Raw genomic sequence first — 21,905 nt, 5'->3', positions numbered from 1 at the left:
AAATGGAGCATGTGAGGAAAGAGTTTTCCAAATTATTTTCCTAACTTCTGCTTACATCCCAGCTTTGTTACATTACTCAGAGCACATACACTCAGACCAGTATTCCAAGGAGCTCACCTTCCTCTGTTAAATGTTAGGTACTATTCCCATATATTGGAGAAGGAAATGGCAACCCACTCCAGTGTTCTTGCCTGGAGAATCCGAGGGACGGGGGAGCCTGGTGGGCTGCCGTCTATGGGGTCACACAGAGTCGGACACGACTGAAGCGACTTAGCAGCAGCAGCATTCCCATATATTTGCCTGAACTGTGATTAGGGTTTCCCACTGCCCATGGGTGAACTTACACCAGATGAAATCTTGACCTGAGACAAGCTAAGGGAAAGAAAGCACTCCAAGAGTCCCAGCTCTCTGGTTCCATGTCTCAAACTTTACCTCCAGAGGCAAAATGGTAAGTTTTTTTTTTAAAAAGAAAATTAGTCTGGTTGCTAGTTTTTAATTCTAAGCATTTTGAGATCTAGGAAGTTCCACAAAGAGATTGTTAACAGAGACAAAGATCACAGAATTTCAAGCAACACAAATGGCTAATTCATGCTAATTAGTGATTTTTGGCAAATAACATGACAGACATCCATTTCATGGGGAATGCTCCTCAAATGACAGCGGGAGTGTGACATGCATATGTAACTCAATTTAATTTAATGCTATAATTGTTTTAAAGACAATGTTTCGACCTCTTAAAGCATTTGGTGAGAGATGCACCTTTTCTATTTTGAAATGAAGAAAAGAGCTTAACTTGCCTTGCTGAATAAAATGGACACCATGAAGAAATCCAGTAAGAAACTCTCTGAAATATCTTTGTAGTCGAAATGGAAAAAGATCACTGTGAACCCCAAGTGAGTAAACTGATGGACTGGGTTACAGAAAGAGGTCCGCAGCAGCTTCATGCCTGCAATGACCATCAGAAAAATGTCCCAGCTGTTGAAAAGGAAAGAAAGGAGATGATCAGTGGCGGTCCATACGCTGCTGGGTGAGTTACAACGGCTCACGTGTCTTGAGTGCTTACTGTGAGTTATGCACATTACAAAAAGCCAAGACGGTAGGTTATTATCTTCATTTTACAGAGGAGTAAACTGAGTCTCAGAGTTTCAGTCACTCATCTCATGGGGTGAGACTAGGATTGAAACTGGATCCCAAGGGACTCGCCAACACAGACTCTGCCACTAGAGGCAGCTTCCCCACTGCGCTCAGAACTTTGCAATCAAGGGCACAGAGCTTCTTGAGAGCTTATCTGAAGGAGCTACTGCATTGTCAAGTTCCATGGGAAGCTTGGTGGCAAGTGAGAAAGCAGAGCAGGTTGTCCTTGTTAGCATCTGCTCAGTGTGAGCCTTTAAAAAAATTACAAAATCTCACTGAATCAATGCCATAACAGTGAGAAGTGTTAGTCACTGGGTCGTGTCCAACTCTTTGCGATGCCATGGACTGTAGCCCGCCAGGCTCCTCTGTCCACAGAATTCTCCAGGCAAGAATACTAGAGTGGGTTGCCATTCTTTTCTCCAGGGGATCTTCCTGATCCAGGGATCGAACCCAGGCCTCCTGCATTGCAGGCAGATTCTTTAACGTCTGAGTAACAGTAGCTAATATTAAATTCTGATTTAAGGAAAAATCCCACTGTCTCAATAAAGCTGTATTTACTTTACATATTCATTGCCAATGTTTTCCACCATATTTGTTGTCTTTGTAAACGTAAGCTTTCTGATCTTGTTTTCCCCACTGAAAATTACATCAACAACATGACACAGGCCCCCACGACCTAGACCTTTTGAGTTAAGAAGCAGGACAGAGGCAGACCCACAAAGAAATAGCAGGACTTTGCTGTGAGGACCAAACTCCTGAATTTGCCTGTCTAACCATTTTGGGGGCAGGTGCTGTGTGCACAATTCTAACAGACAACAAGGTCAACAATCTACCCATCTTGAGACGGGAAGGTAACTGATCAGTGCTCAGAACAGCCAGAAAGAGCACACCACTACCTCCTTGAGGGGTCTGTCCTTTTGAAAGAAAGTCTTGCACATTTTAACCAGATTCCCCTCCAGTTTGAACATCCTATTTGGGAACTCAAAAGAAAAAGAAGTGGAAGTATGTTCCAGAGAACAGTTGCACTTAAAAGTTAGGTTTCCTTTTTAAAAAAAATTTTATTAACATATAGCTGATTTACAATGTGGTGATAATTTCTGCTGTACAGCAGTGACTCAGTTATACCCTTATCAGCATTAATACGTCAGGATCCAGGCATTAAAAGCATGTCTCCTAAGTCTTGGCATCTATCAAGTACAAAGTTGTCATTTTTGTCATCAAAAAGATCTAATGGTAGTATTTTCATTGGCCTTTGGCCTCAGTCTAGTAATTTATATGCTTTCAGTCCTAGTGTTGCAATCGATTCTACCCTGTCCCTGAGTGAGGTCTGGTCAAAGCACGTGTGGGCTTAGATTTGGCTTCTGAGAAAAACTAGTCCTGATTACATGCAGATGTGGGGAGAGTGAGAAGGTGTTTAGCAACCTCTATTCCTTCAGTGAGGCTGAGCACTGCTCCATAACCCCTTTCTTTTCCAGTAGAAACTAATGACCATGATGAACTTACAGTATGAAAACAGGACTTGAGGCCCGTCTGCCATTGACAACAGCCCAGGATATCAGAATCCCAATGGCACAGCCAAAGTTCTTGGGGAGAGGGGACCCAAAGATACGGTGTCCCAAGGCTAGGGATATTCTGGTTTTCAAAGGAGATGAGTGGGTTTTCTCGGTTATTCAGGCAAAAATCTGGATGAGGGTTAATGCTAAACTGTGTTTTCCATGACCATGACTAAAGTGGACAGTGCCCATTTTATATTTATTAATGACGACTGGTAAAGACTAAGAGAGAGCTTAAGGAGTGATGCTTAGGGCTTTTCTAACATTGCAACTGTAATGGTTACAGCCAATGGTTCACAGATGGTTGTAGGCTTAGCTAAAGATTTTATAAAGGCTTAAGTAGCAATCAGTGAACAATGGCCTGGAACAAAGGCAAAGCATCCCTTTAAATCACACTGGCAGATGCCTAACAAGACCCCATGAAGCACCCACTCATTTACCAGCCCACTCAATTGTCCATCCATCCATCCATCCTCCTACCATTTCCTGTTATTACAAGTTGACTAAGAAATGGTGCCTGCCATTGAGGAGTTCACTATCTGGTACTGTGGTTCTCAATGAGGGTAGGGTGTGGGCTGGGCTTACCCAGGTCTCTAGGTCTCTAGGAGATACTGACACATGGCCTCCTGCTGTCCAGTTTGAGAACAGGTGGTGTAGTGGGGTACTTGAAATCTTGAGAGAGGTTTTTTAAGTCTTCAGATGGATGCCTCGAGAATATAAAGGAGTCATCACTTTGGGCTCTGAGAAAAAGAATTCTGTTCGTATCGTCTGGGAGTTAAGAGTATTTGCAGGTACATAGGAAAGATGCCACTTCTAACTTTAGTGTCTTGAAAAAAATAGAGATTAATATTACTTAAAATTGGACTCTCAACGAATTGGGTTTATTCGACTCTTTGTAATTCCTAACCTTTATATCCATCCTTCACCAACAGCCAGAGCTGCTTGGCCTCAACTGGCAGGTTTGACGCTCAAGGTCCTAATCCTGAGGTGGGGAAGTGAGAACGTTAAATGCTTTGCTGATTTATTGCAGGGCAACACTGGTACTTGGGTGGCTGCTTTGGTTCTGACTGTGAATCCTTGTTCTGGAAACTGAGGATCTACCTTGTCCCAGAATGTCTTCATGGGGTCAGCCAAAATGGACCCACACTGGAAACAGCTGCCACTAGAAACTCACTGGATGTTCTAGATGTAGGGCTATCTCACGCATGGGGCCCCACCCAAACTGTAAAGAGGTCTGCAGTCATGCCAGCTGCCTTCTCTGTCTAGTAAGACTAAACCTTCATCACTGGATCCAACGTCTAGGAGTTTAAATACCAAACGGTATGGACTTCTTGGGCTTCCCAGGCGGCACTAGTGGTAAAGAACCCACCTGCCAAGTCAGGAGACATAAGAGACATGGGTTTTATCCCTGAGTCAGGAAGACCCCCTGGAGGAGGGTATGACAACCCACTCCAGTATTCTTGCCTGGAGAATCCCATGGACAGTGGAGCCTGGAGGGCTACAATCTATAGGATTGCAAAGAGTCAACATGATTGAAGTGACTTAGCACACACACATGGACTTCTTGCCCTGGCCTGATCGAACCAGGTCTGGTATAGAAGGAAAGCAGAGTCTAATAAAGACAGGAAGGTTATAAGGTCATTTCATTTAGCATCTGCTTTGAGTGACCACGAATCTATTCAAGGTCCAACCAAGAAATAACATGACTTTTATCTGAGTTTGCTTAATCTTTGACAAATACTGATTAATTTGTTCTCACCCCACACCCCTAAAGGAAGAGTACGCCTGCTTGAAATTACACATAATGGTTGACATGGTCATGTGATGTTTAAGCAACATGACTCAGAAGCAAATCTGAGAAGGAATCTCTTTTACATCCTCCTCCTCTATTGACTCATTGGCAGAAATGTCAACCTTTTGTAGGAAAAACACATCCATAAATTATCAAGTAGACTTTCATTTGTAAATTCAGAGTTCATTTTAAAATAAAACATTTTGCAAAAACATGAGCATCTTGATGACATGAAGTCTCTTTGTGGTCCATTTTTTCTTTTAATTACAAGGCTTCTCCTGATAAATCTCTGTCACTGCAGAGAGAGCAGTGACAGTGATTAATTTCCCCCTCCCTCAAGCACAAAATGATACAGTCTTTGCTAAATGAAATGACATGAGGCAATTCATAGAGTTGTAGGCATGATCGTCAGAACTCCAGGAACCCCGGGATCACACTGTGCTGCCATCATCTCATTAAGGCTTCTGACTAATGTTCCACAGGATGATTTTCAAATCTATTGACAATTTATTTCCAAGATCACTTCAAGCAGATCTAACTCTGTTTGCACCCCAGTCTTTCTACAATAACCATCTAGCCACAGCAAGTTTGAGTAAAAGGCCACCATGGCTTACTGTTACTTGGCCCATCATTAGTAGACAGAATTGGCTCTTGCTGCAGCCTGTTCAGAGAAAATGCACTAGATTTTGAAAACGTGTTGATTCAAATCATAGTGTGAAAAAACTTCTCCACTTACTGGGTACCAAGTCGCCGGTAATTGCTTATTGAAAATGCATCCGTTGTGAGGGCATTCAAAATAATTGCTGGGTACAAGATGTATTTTTCAAAACATTGAAGCCAAACATAGAGTCTTTCAAACCACATTAAATGGGCAACATCTGAAAGAAACACAAAACCACTGAGAACAGCCACCGATCAAATTATTTTTCTTAAGTACATGTGATAATAAGTGATACTCCCCTTCCTTTCATTCAAAAGCTGCAGAACTCTAGATACATGATAGACCAATTTTCTTTCTAAGCAGGCACTTTTTTTTGTTTCTACATCGTTCGTAAATAATAATATACGGTATAGGCCAGTTTCCTAATTTTTCAAGTCAATTGATTTTTTCAAATTAGTTATTACTGGGACCAATGAAATCAGCTGTCATATCACATCAAGGCATCTCAGAGTGAGTGAGGTTAGAAAGTGAAGGATAGAGACTTGGGGAATGATCTCATGGACCTGTCTCCTCTTAAGCTTGGAGTTGGTTCTGAGTCTGGGGCTCATTTCTGGGCTCTCTCTTTTTTCATCTATAAACCCACAAGCAAATCCCTGGCCATCTATATATGTACCAGAAAGCTGATCCCTAATCTCCTGTGACTATGAATGTATTACATTTCTGTGAGCCTTCACAATGAAGGAAGTATCACGGAAGTAAGGTTCATTTTCACAAGGGCTAAAGTTTTAAGTTACACCAATCTGGGTTTACAAATAACTGTGAAAAGAAGAGAAGCGAAAAGCAAAGGAGAAAAGAAAAGATATACTCATTTGAATGCAGAATTCCAACTAATAGCAAGGAGAGATAAGAAAGCTTTCCTCAGCAATCAATGCAAAGAAATAGAAGAAAACAACAGAATGGGAAAGACCAGAGATCTCTTCAAGAAAATTAGAGATACCAAGGGAACATTTCATGCAAAGATGGGCTCAATAAAGGACAGAAATGCTAAGGACCCAACAGAAGCAGAAGATATTAAGAAGAGGTGGCAAGAATACACAGAAGAACTATATAAAAAAGATCTTCACTACCCAGATAATCACGATGGTGTGATCACTGACCTAGAGCCAGACATCCTGGAATGTGAAGTCAAGTGGGCCTTAGGAAGCTAGTGGAAGTGATGGAATTCCAGTTGAGCTATTTCAAATCCTGAAAGATGATGCTGTGAAAGTGCTGCACTCAATATGCCAGCAAATTTGGAAAACTCAGCAGTGGCCACGTGACTGAAAAAGGCCAGTTTTCATTCCAATCCCAAAGACAGGTAATGCCAAAGAATGCTCAAACTACCGCACAATTGCACTCATCTCAGATGCTAGCAAAGTAATGCTTAAAATTCTCCAAGCCAGGCTTCAGCAATATGTGAACCATGAACTTCCAGATGTTCAAGCTGGTTTTAGAAAAGGCAGAGGAACCAGAGATCAAATTGCCAACATCCACTGGATCATGGAAAAAGCAAGAGAATTCCAGAAAAACATCTATTTCTGCTTTATCGACTATGCCAAAGCCTTTGACTGTGTGGATCACAATAAACTGTGGAAAATTCTGAAAGAGATGGGAATACCAGACCACCTAATCTGCCTCTTGAGAAACCTGTATGCAGGTCAGGCAGCAACAGTTAGAACTGGACATGGAACAACAGACTGGTTCCAAATATGAAAAGGAGTATGTCAAGGCTGTATATTGTCACCCTGATTATTTAACTTATATGCAGAGTACATCATGAGAAACGCTGGGCTGGAAGAAGCACAAGCTGGAATCAAGATTGCTGGGAGAAATATCAATAACCTCAGATATGCAGATGACACCACCCTTATGGCAGAAAGTGAAGAAGAACTAAAGAGCCTGTTGATGAAAGTGAAAGAGGAGAGTGAAAAAGTTGGCTTAAAGCTCAACATTCAGAAAACTAAGATCATGGCATCTGGTCCCATCACTTCATGGGAAATAGATGGGGAAACAGTGGAAACAGTGGCTGACTCTATTTTTTGGGGCTCCAAAATCACTGCAGATGGTGATTGCAGCATGAAATTAAAAGACACTTACTCCTTGGAAGGAAAGTTATGACCAACCTAGATAGCATGTTCAAAAGCAGAGACATTACTTTGCCAACAAATGTCCATCTAGTCAAAGCTATGGTTTTTCCAGTGGTCATGTACAGACGTGAGAGTTGGACTACAAAGAAAGCTGAGCGCAGAAGAATTGATGCTTTTGAACTGTGGTGTTGGAGAAGACTTGTGAGTCCCTTAGACTTCAAGGAGATCCAACCAGTCCATATTGAAGGAGATCAGTCCTGGGTGTTCATTAGAAGGACTGATGTTGAAGTTGAAACTCCAATACTTTGGCCACCTGATGTGAAGAGTTGACTCACTGGAAAAGACCCTGGTTCTGGGAAAGACTGAGGGCAGGAGGAGAAGGGGACAACAGAGGATGAGATGGTTGGATGGTATCATCGACTTGATGGACATGGGTTTGGGTGGACTCCAGGAGTTGGTGATGGACAGGGAGGCCTGGCGTGCTGCGGTTCATGGGGTTGCAGAGTCGGATATGACTGAGCGACTGAACGGAACTGAACTGAATTTGGATTTGCATTCAGACTCTACCAACCACTAGTATGTGGTCACGAACAGTTGCCTTCATCTTTCTAAGCCTCAGTTTTGTATGTTCTGTTCATCCTTCCTACTACTCACAGTGAAGAAGTCAGCTCTCCTGCCCATGATGGGGTAAATGCAGTACCTCTTACCCATCTCTTCCCACTTCTCTCTATGGGGAAAAGTGGATGGTCCAATTGGTCAGAGCACAAACCTCCTTGGGTCATAGTATTGGGGATAGGGAAACACTGCACCCCTGCCCTCCTCGGCTTTCCTTTTCCATGGGGAGTGCACAGTAGGTTTAGATCCTCAGGTGGGCCCACCTCACCACCCCACCCCACAGATCTCTGTCTGCTGGTAACTGGGAGGCTGAGGTAGACCCCAGCCCACCATTAGAGCTGGGCAAATGGGCCAGACATGGCAGGACGCAAAGCCTATATCTGTCAAGAGGGAAGGGGACCCCATCAAACTTCTGGAATCATATCCACCTTCAACAATTTATAAGTTAAAAAACTTATACCCCAATAGTTTATAATGAAAAACCAACAGAGCCTGGTAGGTTTTATGCTGTTTGGATGACACAAGGATCAATTCATCAAAGAGAAACAGCAGACACATACTGTACAGAGTGACACAGCAGGGACATAAAGTGAGCCATTCCCTCCATAAGAAACCAAGGTTTCTTATCCAGGACTAGAGACAAATTAGCATTCCCAACCGACTTCACTGGGACTTTATGTGATGGGCACAGAAAGCAACACACACACACACACGTGCATACAATCGGGAAGGGTCCTATGTTCTTGCCTGGAGAATCCCAGGGATGGGGCAGCCTGGTGGGCTGCTGTCCATGGGGTCGCACAGAGTCAGACACGACTGAAGCAATTTAGCAGCAGCAGCAGCATTCTACTTCTTCCTTTTATGTGGTTTAAATTCTATATAAGAATATATACATTTATAACTCAAAAACACAAAGGCTATCTTCACGTGACTGAGGTTATGAGAAGAGGTTTGGCATTCAGAAATCTTGCTTGAAAATAATTAATTTGAATGACATGGGCATGGTGAGAATTGACAGAGTAAACACTTTATCACACGGGAACCAGCAAGAATAAAACACCCCAGTGGCCAGCTTAACAAGCAGAAGAGAGATACAGTGAGAAATTATCAAATTAGGGGCAAATTTTAGTTATAAATGAAACAGGGAGGAAGTGTTAAAGGAAAAATAGTTCAAAAATAAGGATATTGGGAAAGAATTCAACTTTGAATATTCTTAATGGTCAGTGAGTGATGTTTTCTGGTCAGGGTTTGGAAATGGGTTAATTATTAAGTCATGAAGTTTATGATATATAATTGGCTTCCCTAGTAGCTAAAGACCGGAGAAGGCAATGGCACCCTACTCCAGTACTCTTGCCTGGAAAATCCCATGGATGGAGGAGCCTGGTAGGCTGCAGTCCACGGGGTCACTAGGAGTCGGATACGACTGAGCAGCTTCACTTTATTTTTTCACTTTCCTGCATTGGAGAAGGCAATGGCACCCCACTCCAGTACTCTTGCCTGGAAAATCCCATGGATGGAGGAGCCTGGTAGGCTGCAGTCCATGGGGTCGCTAGGAGTCGGATAAAACTGAGCAGCTTCACTTTATTTTTTCGCTTTCCTGCATTGGAGAAGGAAATGGCAACCCACTCCAGTGTTCTTGCCTGGAGAATCCCAGGGACAGGGGAGCCTGGTGGGCTGCCGTCTATGGGGTCACACAGAGTCGGACATGACTGAAGCGACTTAGCAGCAGCAGTAGCAGTAGCAGTAGCTAAAGACAATAAGACATCTGCCTGCAATGCAGGAGATCTGGGTTCGATCCCTGGGTGGGGAAGAGTCCCTGGAGAAGGAAATGGCTACCTACTCCAGTATTCTTGCCTGGAGAATCCCATGGACAGAGGAGCCTGGTGGGCTACAGTCTATGGGGTCACAAAATGTCAGACACAACTCAGCGACTAACACACACACAGAGGTATATTATATATTTTACATGTAGATAAAAAGGTTTTTGTCTTTTGTGAAAGTACATGAAAAATAAGAATAATAAATCTCCAAGATCCCTCCCCAACTGTTTCCAAGCAAATGACTTTGACCCCTACTTCCTATAGAAAATGGAAGCTATTAGGAATAAATTCCCCCACATCCAACCCTTCAACTACAAATTTATCTGTATTCACACCCACCTTCTTGCTCCTCCTAAGGGTAACCCCACAGACGCCCTGGACCCCATGATTCCTGACACCTTGGTTCCCTCTTACTAACCAATGGCTCTTTCCCAATGGCCAGTGGCAAGATTCTGGTCTTGGCCAAGTTGAAAACTTGCCTTCACCAGCATCTCCTTCTAGTGGCTCATCACTCTGTCCTTTCTGGCACAGTCAAGCTTTTTGGAAAGGTTGGCAATGTCTGACAATCCCAGTTCCTTGTCTCCTGTTTCCTGGTGAAACTTTTGCACTAGGGGTTTGCCCAGAACCTTTGCCAGAACTGCCAATGGCAAGGCCATTTGTGAGCTCCCAAAAGATGGATAACTGATGCTTGTCAGTCTATCTTACTGGAGTTAAAATTTTCTGAGATATAAAATATCATTGATTTTTCCTTCTTTCTACAACCCTCACCTTGGCTTCTCTGCCTTGCCAATTCCTGTTGTTGTTGTTTAGTCACTAAGTCGTGTCCAACTCTTTGGCAACTCCATGGACTATGGTCTTCCAGGCTCCTCTGTCCATGGGATTTCCCAGGCAAGAATACTGGAGCTGGTTGCCATTTCCTTCTCTAGGGGATCTTCCCCATCCAAGGATCGAACCCATGACTCCTGCGTTGGCAGGTGGATTCTTTACACTGAGTCACCAGGGAAGCCCAACTCCTGCTTTCGCTCAAACTTTTCTACTGTTCCCACTTTCTTTGCAGGGGCCTCTTCTTCTCCCTTGGTCAATTGTCTTCCTTGGACTTCTTTGCCATTTTTCTCATTTTCTTGGGCTGATTGCCTCAACATCCCTAATGTTAATTATTACTTCCATAACACTGGTGACACTCAGGTCTGTAACTCAGTTTTCCATCTCTCTTTTGGTGTTTCCTAGATCTAGACACTCAACTGAATAGCTTCATCTGATGTCCTGAAAAAACTCTTCAAATACAATATGAACTCAGTCAGCCTCCGCACCCCTGCTCCTCCTCATGAACTCTTTATCTTATTTAATGAGACATGCATTTGCTTAGTCATGCAGGCAATATACTGTGGAGTCACCCCGACTCGGTTGTTCTCAATCATGGTTGCATGTTGGAATCACTTGAGGACAAGGCTGAAAAATATTGCCCTAGGACGGCGATTCTCAAACTTGGGCATGCAAATAAACTACTTGTTAAAAGGCACAATCTGATCCAATAGGTCCAGAGTGGAGCCGGACACCCTGCATGTCTAACAGACTTCTGGGGGATGCTGCTGGTCTCCACACCCCACACGGTACTGAGAAACAGGTACCAGCAGCAGCGGCATCCCCAGGAAGCTTGTTAAAAATGCAGATTCTCAGATGCAGTCCTGGACCAGCTGAGTCAGAAACCTATGGGCTGGGTCCAGTAATCCACGTTTCACAAACCCTGCAAGAGATTCTGATAAGTGTTCGGGTTTGAGAATCACTGTTCTAGTTCTTCTTCTACACAGGACTAGACTATGTTGAGTCTACATGCTTCTTACCTATCTCCTCCTTCCTAGTTTCACTGTTCAGATATGCAATCTCTTAGCCTTAAACAAAACTGTAACTGTTTTTTATCAAAATGAACTCTCTCTTTCCTAACCCCATCATTTGTGTGCACTGGATGCCATTACCCCTTACCTACATAAGGACCTTTCTCTGTGCAGGACTGTTCTCCTTCTTATTCTCTCTGTATTGAATCATCGTCATCAAAATAAAAGCACACTGTAATATCTTTAGTCCTAAAAAAAGATACCCTCCCTTGACCATTATCCTTCCAGATGCTGGATATTTTCCAGATACTGCCCTATTTCTTTGCACCTCTTTGTAATAATTTCTGAAAAAAACTTTTTCTGATTACACTCATTTTCTCCACAACATAACTCCTTCTGTCTTCTGAGTTCACTCCAGTCAGAGTCTCATTCCAACTGAGTCATGAAATTTCTTTTTTAAGGACCTCACATTGCTATCCAATGGCCAGCCTCAGTCCTCATCTTATTCAACCTCTCAGCAGTATCTGATCCAGTTTATTACCCCATACTTCTAGTAATTCCCTACATGATCTTATCCAGTTCCATGGCCTTAAACATCTATTGTCAATATGTTGTTGACTACTAAAAATATATCTCCATGCATGGGCCTCTTTTCTGGGCTTCAAACCAGTGTATCCAACTATCTTTTAAACATATTTGGAATGTCTAATAAGCATCTCAGCAAAGGTCTTCATTTCATGCTCTCACCTAAACCTACTCCTCCCGTGTCCACCATTCATTCATTCCATAAATGAGACAGACAACTCTGCCAGAGTTGCATAATCTATGGCATAATCAGCATCCCAAACATTACAAAATCTCTGCCCTGATGGAACTTACATTCTAGTATGGACAATACAAAACATAATGAATATGTAAACTATACAGTATATAATAAAGGATGGGTAATGAATGAAAGAATTCACAGGGACAACAATGTAAAATAGAGTGGCATGAGAGACACAATTAAGAAGATGACATTTGAGAAGCAAGATGCCATCTGGACAACAGTTCATTAAATGGTACTCCCCCATCACCTAGTCTCTCAGGCCAAAATCCTTTCCTTCGTCTCTTCTAGGTTGGATCTTACACCTCCAACCCATAAGCAAATCTTACTGGCTCTATCTTCAAAATCTATCCCAAATTTAACCATATTTATCCTCTTGTGCTACCATCACACCGAGTCGTCATTATTTCTCACCTACTTCCTTAAAACTGGACTCCTTGCTTCTTTCAATGTTCCCAGACCCACAATTTATAATCCAATCAGCAGCCAGAGGAATTTTTAAGACATTGTTAATATCCTATTCAACCCACTCCAAGTATTCTTGCCTAGAGAACCCTGTGGACAGAGGAGGCCTGGTGGGCTGCCGTCTATGGGGTTGCACAGAGTCAGACACGACTGAAGTGACTTAGCAGCAGCAGCATCTCTCTCGCATGGCTTTTCATCCTAATTATGATAAAAATCCTGTGTCAAATTTTATTTAGTTAATCCCCAAAAATTCACACTCCCCTTTTTCATGGAACTGATGCTGGTAAGTGGCTGCCAAGCTGGGGATCCCATTTCCTGGTTATTCCTTGCATATGAGAGGATCATGTGGCTCATTCTTGCCAAAAAAAATGAGAGCAGAAGTGTGTCATTTCCAAATCAACTGGCTAGGTACTAGGTGCATGATCCTACATGTGTCTTCTTCCTTCTATCTGCCGGCACAAGAATGTTAACATTCTAGAGTAACCCTGAAACCATAAGATGAGGCTTCCAAATATTGAAGAAATATCATACCTAAGTGATCATGACCCTCCACTATGATAGGGACAATGACTAGGAAAAACCTTTTGATCACATCCCATTGGACTTTGCATGAACAAAATATATGCTTTTATTTTGCTAACCCATCAAGATTTGGAGGCATCTGCCATGATATTTTGGAGAAGGAAATGGCAACCCACTCCAGTGTTCTTGCCTGGAGAATCCCAGGGATGGGGGAGCCTGGTGGGCTGCTGTCTATGGGGTCGCACAGAGTCGGACATGACTGAAGCGACTTAGCAGCAGCAGCCATGATATTTAGCCTCCTCCTATCTTTTGACTAACAGAACATCCAATGTCCTTACCATGTTTTAGAAGACCCTTATAATCTGGCACTTTGTTACCTTTTTGATCTTATTTCCAATCACTTTCTCCATTATGCATTCTCATCCTTGGTGATTCTCCTTGAATATTACATACACCAAGCTTGTTCTCTTTCAGAAGTTTTGCATCTGCTGTCCATTCTGCCTAGGACTCTCCTCTTCAGATATTTTTATAACTCACTCACTCGTCCTTTTGAAGTCTGCTCAAGAATCGCATCCTCAGTAGGTCCCTTTTTTACTACCATATCTAAAACGGCCTCCTTGTGTCACAATTTCTTTAGTCTAATGAACTTTTCTTTATAAAACGGCTCAATTTGATACTTTGTTTGTGTCTTTATTTGTGTGTTATTTGTTTTCTGCTTTCTCCACTACAGGGTAAGCTCCACAAGGGCAAGGACTTTGTCTTGTGCACTACCATATTCCCCATGTTGACACAGTAATCCTTCAATAATATGTGTTGAGTAAATGAATGGATGATCTCCTGGGCTCCAGTTTCTTTACACACCATCTGTTTTTCTGTCCTGTTGCCATCAAAGAACTCTTTGAAATGTACATTTAGCCACCGTATATTTCATAGTCTTCATTGTTCTCCACTGTGTCTATCCATACACCCCAAGTACCTTAATATGGCATATAGGCATTTCATAATATGCTGCTATGTAACTCTATGGATTCACTTTCTATCAATTTTCCACTTACATCCTATACGGAACTGACTCCCTGGATTATCAATGCTGGATTTTTAAAAAAACCTTTTCATTTATCTCTTTTATACACAGAAACATGCATAAAACACACCCACACAGAGCTGTGTCCCTAGTACTTGGCTTAAGAAACAGCCTCAAAGCACCCCATGCCTGCCTACAGTCACCACCCCACAAGGTAACCACCGCCTAATCCCTGAACAGCAGTGCTTATTTTGCCTACTACTCTTATGCGTCTTTTGCTCAGCAGGGTTGTGAGACGCCTCCACTTTTTTGAGTGTGGTTGTCATTTGTTCATTCTCACTGCCATAGAGTCATCTACTTAACGAACATATAGCTTTTATCCAAGGTATTGTTCATGGGCTTTTGGTTAGTTTCCAGTACCTATTGTGAAGAGTGCTGCTATGAACATTTTTTTACATATCTTTTGATAAACATGGGACATTTCTGTGGAGTATGTGTCTAGGCACGGAATCCCTAGGTTATTAAGTGTGCACATAGAAAGCTCCAGGAGGTGTTGCCGACTTTCCAATGGTACTGAGATAACTTATGCACCCGCAAACAATACAAAGCTTCCCTTCCACTTGCTCCACATCCTTGCCAGAACATTTTCTCCTCCTTCATTCTAGCTGCACTGGTGGGTGTATAGGGGTATCATGTTATGGTTTTATTTTGCATTTTCTTAATGACTAATACAGCTGAGTGCCTTTTCATGTGCTCACTGACCATTTGGATATACACTCTGCTGAAGCAGTTCTTCATGGCCATTGCCTGGTTCTTTTTCCTACTGGATTATATGTCTTTCCTTCATAATTTTAAGAGTTCTGCATACATCCTAAGCATCAAGTTTTACTCACATATAAGTAATGGGAAAAATATTTTCCCATTTTGTGAGATGCTTTTTAACTCTCCTAATAATATCTCTTTAAAAGAGAAATACTTAGTTTTAATATGTTCCAAGTTCTCATCTATTTTTCCTTTTAAAGATTTTTGTGTCCTGTTCAAAAGACAAAGGCCATGACCACCTTCTACTTTCCTCTAAAACTATAATTGTTTTAAATTTTACATTTATATCTGCATGCTATTTAGAACTGGTTATTGTGTATAATACATTATCTTACAAGATGGTGGTTGAGACTGATATTTTTCCCATATGGATATTGAATGGGTCATCAGTATCTATTGAAAATGACTGCTATTTCCCCCAAACTGCAGTCAAGCATGCTGTTTTATATGTCTTTATATATGTGCTTGGTGCCTTCTTGGAATATCCTTCCGAATTTCCTACTTGAGAAATTCCTCATCTTTTTACAAAATATGTCACCTTGCCATCTGGAGCTTTTCTTGGCCCTCTCCTCAACCCCTCACCACTCCCAGTACAGTCACCACCAGTGGTGGCCAAGGGCAGGGCATTTGAAGTCCATCCCAGTAGGAAGAGGCTTTATCACTAACACTGCTTAGAATTGTCAGCATAATGACAGCAAAACACAGTCCAACTTTTAATTGGATTTGTTACTATTTTAAAATTCTTTATAAGCCATGCACCCCACTTTCTGCTCGCACTCTGTAAATTAGCTTTGGTTTTGAAGCAAGATGTGTCATTTCTTGGAGCCATTACCATACACTGTGAATTTTACAATTATAGTACCTGTCACACCAGAGTAAATATTCATTTAAATATACTAATCTTCCCATTGGACTGTGAGTTTGTCAAGAGTAGGCGCTATGTCTTAATCAGTTCAGTATTTCAAGCACCTAGCATAATGCCTGGCCTTGAGTTAAGGTTCAATAAATGTTCAGTTATCATCTTATTTTGGTGGTTGGGGGCAACTCTGAATATTTAAAATGAAAAGAGGGTTTTGTTTTTTTTTAAAGCAGCCTCTTGGAATTGCTTTTTTGATTACAAAAGCAAAAAGCTGTCTAACAATAACATATTAAACAACATTTCCTATTTTAATCTCTCATAAAGTATAATCAATTAGAGCTAGGTTTCCTTCTATACAAAATTATTTTTTCTGATTGCTCAATTTATAAAACATCAACAATGTCAGATTGAGGCCATCACATCAAATGCAATTCAGCTTGCTTATAAAAATACATTTACAGAGTTCTATCAACATTTGTCACCAACTCAGAGAAACATGACAACCTTAGTTAGATTCCTGTAAAAATATGTAAATTAAGAGAAATATAAGCCAATCTCATCCTGCAGTGCAGGTAGAAAAATATCTGAATTAAAAGAAATGTTTCAGTGATTCATCACCCAAGAGTGACCTGGGTGCCATGTGGATAGGGGAGTATGATCCAGATTTTCAAATGCTTGTCATATTTAATTTCAGTAGATGATATATTCCAGTAAGTGGGCATAAAGCTGATTGAGTGTAGGCAGACAATCCCATTGCAGTGTGCAAAGATTTACTGCAGATAATGATAACAAATATGGGTTTGCCATAAATTTCAGTTTATCCATTCCAGAAACACACAAAGCAATGAATATCAAATAATATAGAAATCACTAATAAGCTCCGAATTCATCATCCATATCTTTCCAAATATTTGAGAGCAGAAGTACTTATTTAGTAAGATATTAACCCTCTGTGCATATGTGTGAAACTACATCAAAGACAAGACTGTAAGGCATGTAGCTAAGAGAGTCAGGCTGTAAAAGTCTTGGCTTGTAAGCACTAGTCTGCTGTCTGCCTTTAGAACAGCAAGCTTGTAGGACTAGCATTCAATATGGCCAAAATAACACATATGAACAGGTAAGGCCTTGGGTCTTTAATAACTGGGTTTCTACTTAGAAGCAAGATGATAGCTGCAAAACAGTTGTCTGCTGGACTTCTGAAGGATAAAAAAAACTTCAAGAGGAGTAGAAATCAATTCATTCATAAGTTGCAAAAACCTTTACTATTTAATAGCACCCCTGGAATGAAAAAAAAAAAAAAAAACTGGTTGCACTGCATAATTCAGCTCTAGCTTACTACCTGAGGTGCTGCCAGGGAATTGAAAGGGACAACAGCTGACATCTCAATGTGATACAGAAGCTCCACGTGCCTCCCACTGATTAATTCTGAATCTCTAGTTGCAGGGACTGTGAACACATTTTACACTGTCTGCATACACCAGCAAGCGTGGGTATACAGACTACATGTAAAGAGGAAAACACTTTAGGTGATGATTCGCCCCAGGGCAGGGGTTCCACGGTTGGTATTCCGCATAACATCTAGTCAAAGTGGGAATGGAAAAGGATGTGGAAAGGGAGTTCAAATAAATATCTAGGAAGGACACAGTGGATAGCGAATCCCAGAGGTCACCAATGCCCTACTCCTGACTTCAAGTTCTGCTACTACTGCACATTGAAACTGAACTGAAGGCAAATCAATTTCATGCTCATTCTTATATATCTCTAGAATCCTTCTACCAAGTTCAATTATTCCAGTGAAAGGCTACAATCTCTAGATTGTAGAAAATGTTTAACAGGTAAATGTACTGGATGTTTCTATTTGGAAGTAGAAGGGAAGCAAATATAAACATGAATAATAATGTAGGAGAAAGTTAAAACACAAGTGCAATCCAGAATTCTGAATTCTGAAAGATTAAAGTTAATCCTTCATCATGAGAGTGGCCATGAAAAACTAACAGGACGAAAAGCTTACAAAGGCAGTAACATGATAAATACATTTAAGTCCCCAGATTGTCTCAGTATTCACACAAAGTCAAGTTAAAAAGAAAATCTTTGCAATGATAGTTTATAACTGTCTTTCTGTAATGTTCCAAATACGCAAAGAGACTATAAAAAGATATTTTTTTAACATTATTATTTCCCTTTTCCCTGAAATATTAGGCCCTTGAGAAAAAGAATGCAAACTAACTCCACCACTTACAAATTTACATGTGATTTATCTTGACTGAATGCTTTTCAGGTTGTGTTTTATTTAGATGTTTATGTTACTAAAACTAGAGCCTCTTAATAATTAAAAGTTAATAAAAAAAAATCCTCAGGATATTTTTATCTTTAAGATAAAAGGAAGACAATTTGTTCCAATTCAAATCTTGAATTATGACTGACAAGCTTCACGATCACGAGGCTTCCTGCTTTGTAGCGACATATTTATAGGGGTGCACCTCGGGTTCAACTCGCCTGGTCACACCAAGGCATGTAAGGCAGAAAGGCCCTGTGAAATAGATTCACTGCATCCCAGCTGGTGGTGCCCCCTTATTATAAGCAACTGCTTTTCCTATGAGCATTTCTCACTCTCATCTTTCTTGCTGGGCCAAGTCCTTACCACTAAAATGTATACATGTCAAGGTTTATTCTCTTAAAAAACAGGTTTAGCTACCCAAATCAGTAGCAGGAATTGAATCATTATTCTTAAATGTAAAGCAAATCACACCACCCCATCGCTCAGAGCCTAAAATTCTGTTTCAGATAAACCCAAGGTCCTCACGACCTTCCCATTCCCAAATACACCAATTCAAAGTGAGCCTGTGGCTTTTTCTCCCCCATTTTGAGGGCTAACCCCCTCATTATCTTTCAGGTTTTAATTAGTTGCGCTTTCTCAAAGAAGCCTTTCTTTCCCCCTCAAATCTAAATTAAGATCCCTTTATAACTCCCTCCTAGCCCCCTATACTTTTCCTTCACTGGACTTTAAACACCTTATAAATATATTAATCTGTGTGATGAATGTTCATCTCTTTAGCACAGCCAGGGGTCCAGGGCTGTCTTTCTTCCTCATATTTGACATTTAGCGCTGTACTCTGTTCATAGAAGCCACTCAGGCGATTCAGGCAACATCACTGATCATTGACATAAATAACAAAAGCAGACACTTAAGAGAACAAAGTTTGAGAAGCGGGGGCTTTCGTGGTGAGGCACTGCCTGCCTCATAGGAGTTCAGGATCTCCTCCTGGCCAAAGTGTTCCCCCTTTCTTTTGTCCTGGGGTGAGATCGTGCTGGCCTCGCTCCCAAGTGCTTCATCAGCATTCACATGGTCCTTGGCATGTGACAGTGTCCATAAATATGTTTGAACTGCTTAATAACTATTACCAGGTTCAATATCATGGTAAACATCTTAGAGAAATACAAGGTGGGAACGTTCAGGAATCACAATAATAAAGCTCATATATTTCAAGGAATACAATTTTTCAGTTGTTTCTTTGGTGATTTTTGAGTTTGGAATCATGTTTGAAAAATTCTTTTTCTCTTTCCCTAACTAAGATTATATAACTTGACCTATATTTTTTGCAGTGCTATTCTGGTTCTTTTCTTTCTTTAAAACAATTTAAATCTTTAATCCATCTGGATTTTCACTTGATACAAAGTCTAATTCAATTTTTTAAAATGTTTAGCTCATTTCCCCAAAACCATCCCACTGAATTTTTTTTTTCATCAATTCAGTGGGGATTAAAAATATATTCTTCACATCTCCTCAAAGGGATGGAGAAATTCTTATGAGACTCGGGAACTAATGTACTCTCCCTTCTTGGTAGAAAGGTCCTCTACTAATATTAATCCATAGTATTTAAAACTAAAAATACTAGTGAATCATTTATCAATTTTTCACATGAAGATGGTTAGGTCGAAATGTTCACAAAAAAAAGGGTTAAGAGAAACTTTCAGATGTGCTCACCATGGGCACTGAAGGAAGACACTTCTCGTGAGAACAACCATCTTGCCAAGAGCAAGGATTATGCTCTTTTCCATTTTTGTGTCATCGACACCCAGCACAGCACCTGGTACGTAGCAGGCACTTGATGAACGACAAACTTACAAAATCAGGATTCCTCCCCTCAAGTAAAGTATGATGTATATGTTATTTCAATGACAAGATTATTTTAAAACCCTAATTCTATTTTTCCATGGGCATCTACGTCAATTATCATATCATAAAGCACTGTGAGGGTTACGTGATTTTAGATAAGATCCCAACAGATGCATGGCAGGGAGCCTGAGTCAGCCCCCATCACAGGGGCCTCACCTACTCTAGCTGGGAACGGGCATCGTTCCTCCTTCTCTCAGGCCTGCCTTGCCATGCACGCTCGGCCCAGAGAGCTCAAAGCTGCTGCAGTGCTGGCCTGCATACATCAAATCCAGTGTAGTAAGGCTTACAGGGACTTCCCCGGTGGTCCACTGGTTAAGACTTCACACTTCCATGCCAGGGGCATGGGTTCGAACCTTGGTCAGGGAACTAAGATCCCACATGCCTCATGGAGCAGCCAAACAAAAAGACTGGCTAATTTTCAATGTTAGTCTTTTTTTTTTTAATCTTTCCCCAATTATTTTACTTCTGCATTGTTTTAAATTTATCAGCAGTCTAGGAGAACCCCAGGGGGCACCTGATAAAAATTCCATGGCTTGCTGGAGAGAGAGTGGGAGTCTGAGGTTGGCAGCTGACGGCTGAACTCTGTCCCCAAACCCTTTCTCTCTTAATGCTGCCTGGGGTTGGCCTGTGCTTCTCCAAGACTCCCTCTGCCTCGCTCCCCTGTGAGCAAAGAACACTGGATTCCACCTGTCTGTCTTCCTGCTGCTGTGTAAGCCTGGTTCCACTGCCAGTCCCCGGCAGCCCCCTCCAGCCTGTGCAGACTGACACAGGAAGGTAAGTTCCCCAGTCGACTGGGGGGAGATGGGCCAGAAGATGAGAGGAGAAGAAGCAGAACCAGGCAAGAAGGGAAAGAAGAGGAAGGGAAGAGAAGGTACATGAAAATAATAAGAACATTGGCAATACATAAGGCAGGCTGCCAGCTGGCAGGTGATTTTCTGACACATCAGCCCTAGCCACTTCTGTGGCATTTGTGACACTCTTTCAGAAGCACCGTAGCAAATGAGACTGTTTCTCAGGTGGCACTGGTTCATCTGAGTCATTTTGAATTAAAGAGGCATTGGAGGGTTTCCAAGGTCTCTATCTCTTGATGCTAGCATCTCTCTATATAGAGAGACAAAGGGGGTAAGGATACATCCTTCTTTCCAGAACCATAGTGTTTCCTCATCACACACGTGAAGATGAGACCGTCCCATAGACCCCAGTACAGCCTTTAGGTTGTAAAATCAGACATGCCTTATTCTTTCCTCTAGCGCTATTTACATTTCAAAAGATTTTATCTGGTTGGAGTTAATCCCCATGGAAATTCTGTAAGCTAGGTCATTTTAGCAGTACTATCACCTGCCGGCAAAAATTTCACAACATGTCTATCCAGATCATAAAGGGTCGCCAACTTATAGCACAGTGGGTGAAATGAGGCACAAAACAAGGTGTAAAATAACTGAATGCAGAAGCCTGGAGAAGAGGAGCAGCAGGATGTGCTTACTGAGTGCAGTCTGCCGCACAAGGACCTTGCCAAATGCTTTATGTGTATTGCCTCGATTCATTTCATCCCCCAATCAATCTTTGTTGTAGGAACCCATCATCATAGATGAATCACAAAAGTTAAGCCCCACTAATAGGGACAGAGATAGGATCTGAGCCCTGCCTTGTTCAGAGCCTGTTCTCTGGGCCATGACA

At 41.6% G+C, this 21,905-nt stretch overlaps 1 protein-coding gene across 1 annotated transcript in view; it reads right to left on the bottom strand.

The window, feature by feature from the left end:
- The window catches only part of PCNX2 (pecanex 2), a 311,350-nt gene that overhangs the window by 138,803 nt on the left and 150,642 nt on the right, over positions 1–21,905 (bottom strand). Inside the window, exons 20-21 of the mRNA XM_005891898.3 lie at positions 5,216–5,357; positions 798–975 (exon numbers count right to left, since the gene is read on the bottom strand). Of these exons, the coding sequence (XP_005891960.1) occupies positions 798–975; positions 5,216–5,357 (320 nt within the window). The remainder of the gene's footprint in view (positions 1–797; positions 976–5,215; positions 5,358–21,905) is intronic.

The sequence above is a fragment of the Bos mutus genome, chromosome 28 (assembly GCF_027580195.1).
Source record: "Bos mutus isolate GX-2022 chromosome 28, NWIPB_WYAK_1.1, whole genome shotgun sequence".
NCBI classification, from domain to species: domain Eukaryota; kingdom Metazoa; phylum Chordata; class Mammalia; order Artiodactyla; family Bovidae; genus Bos; species Bos mutus.
The sequence above is the reverse complement of the archived record's forward strand: the minus strand, read 5'-3'. Positions and strand labels throughout refer to the sequence as shown.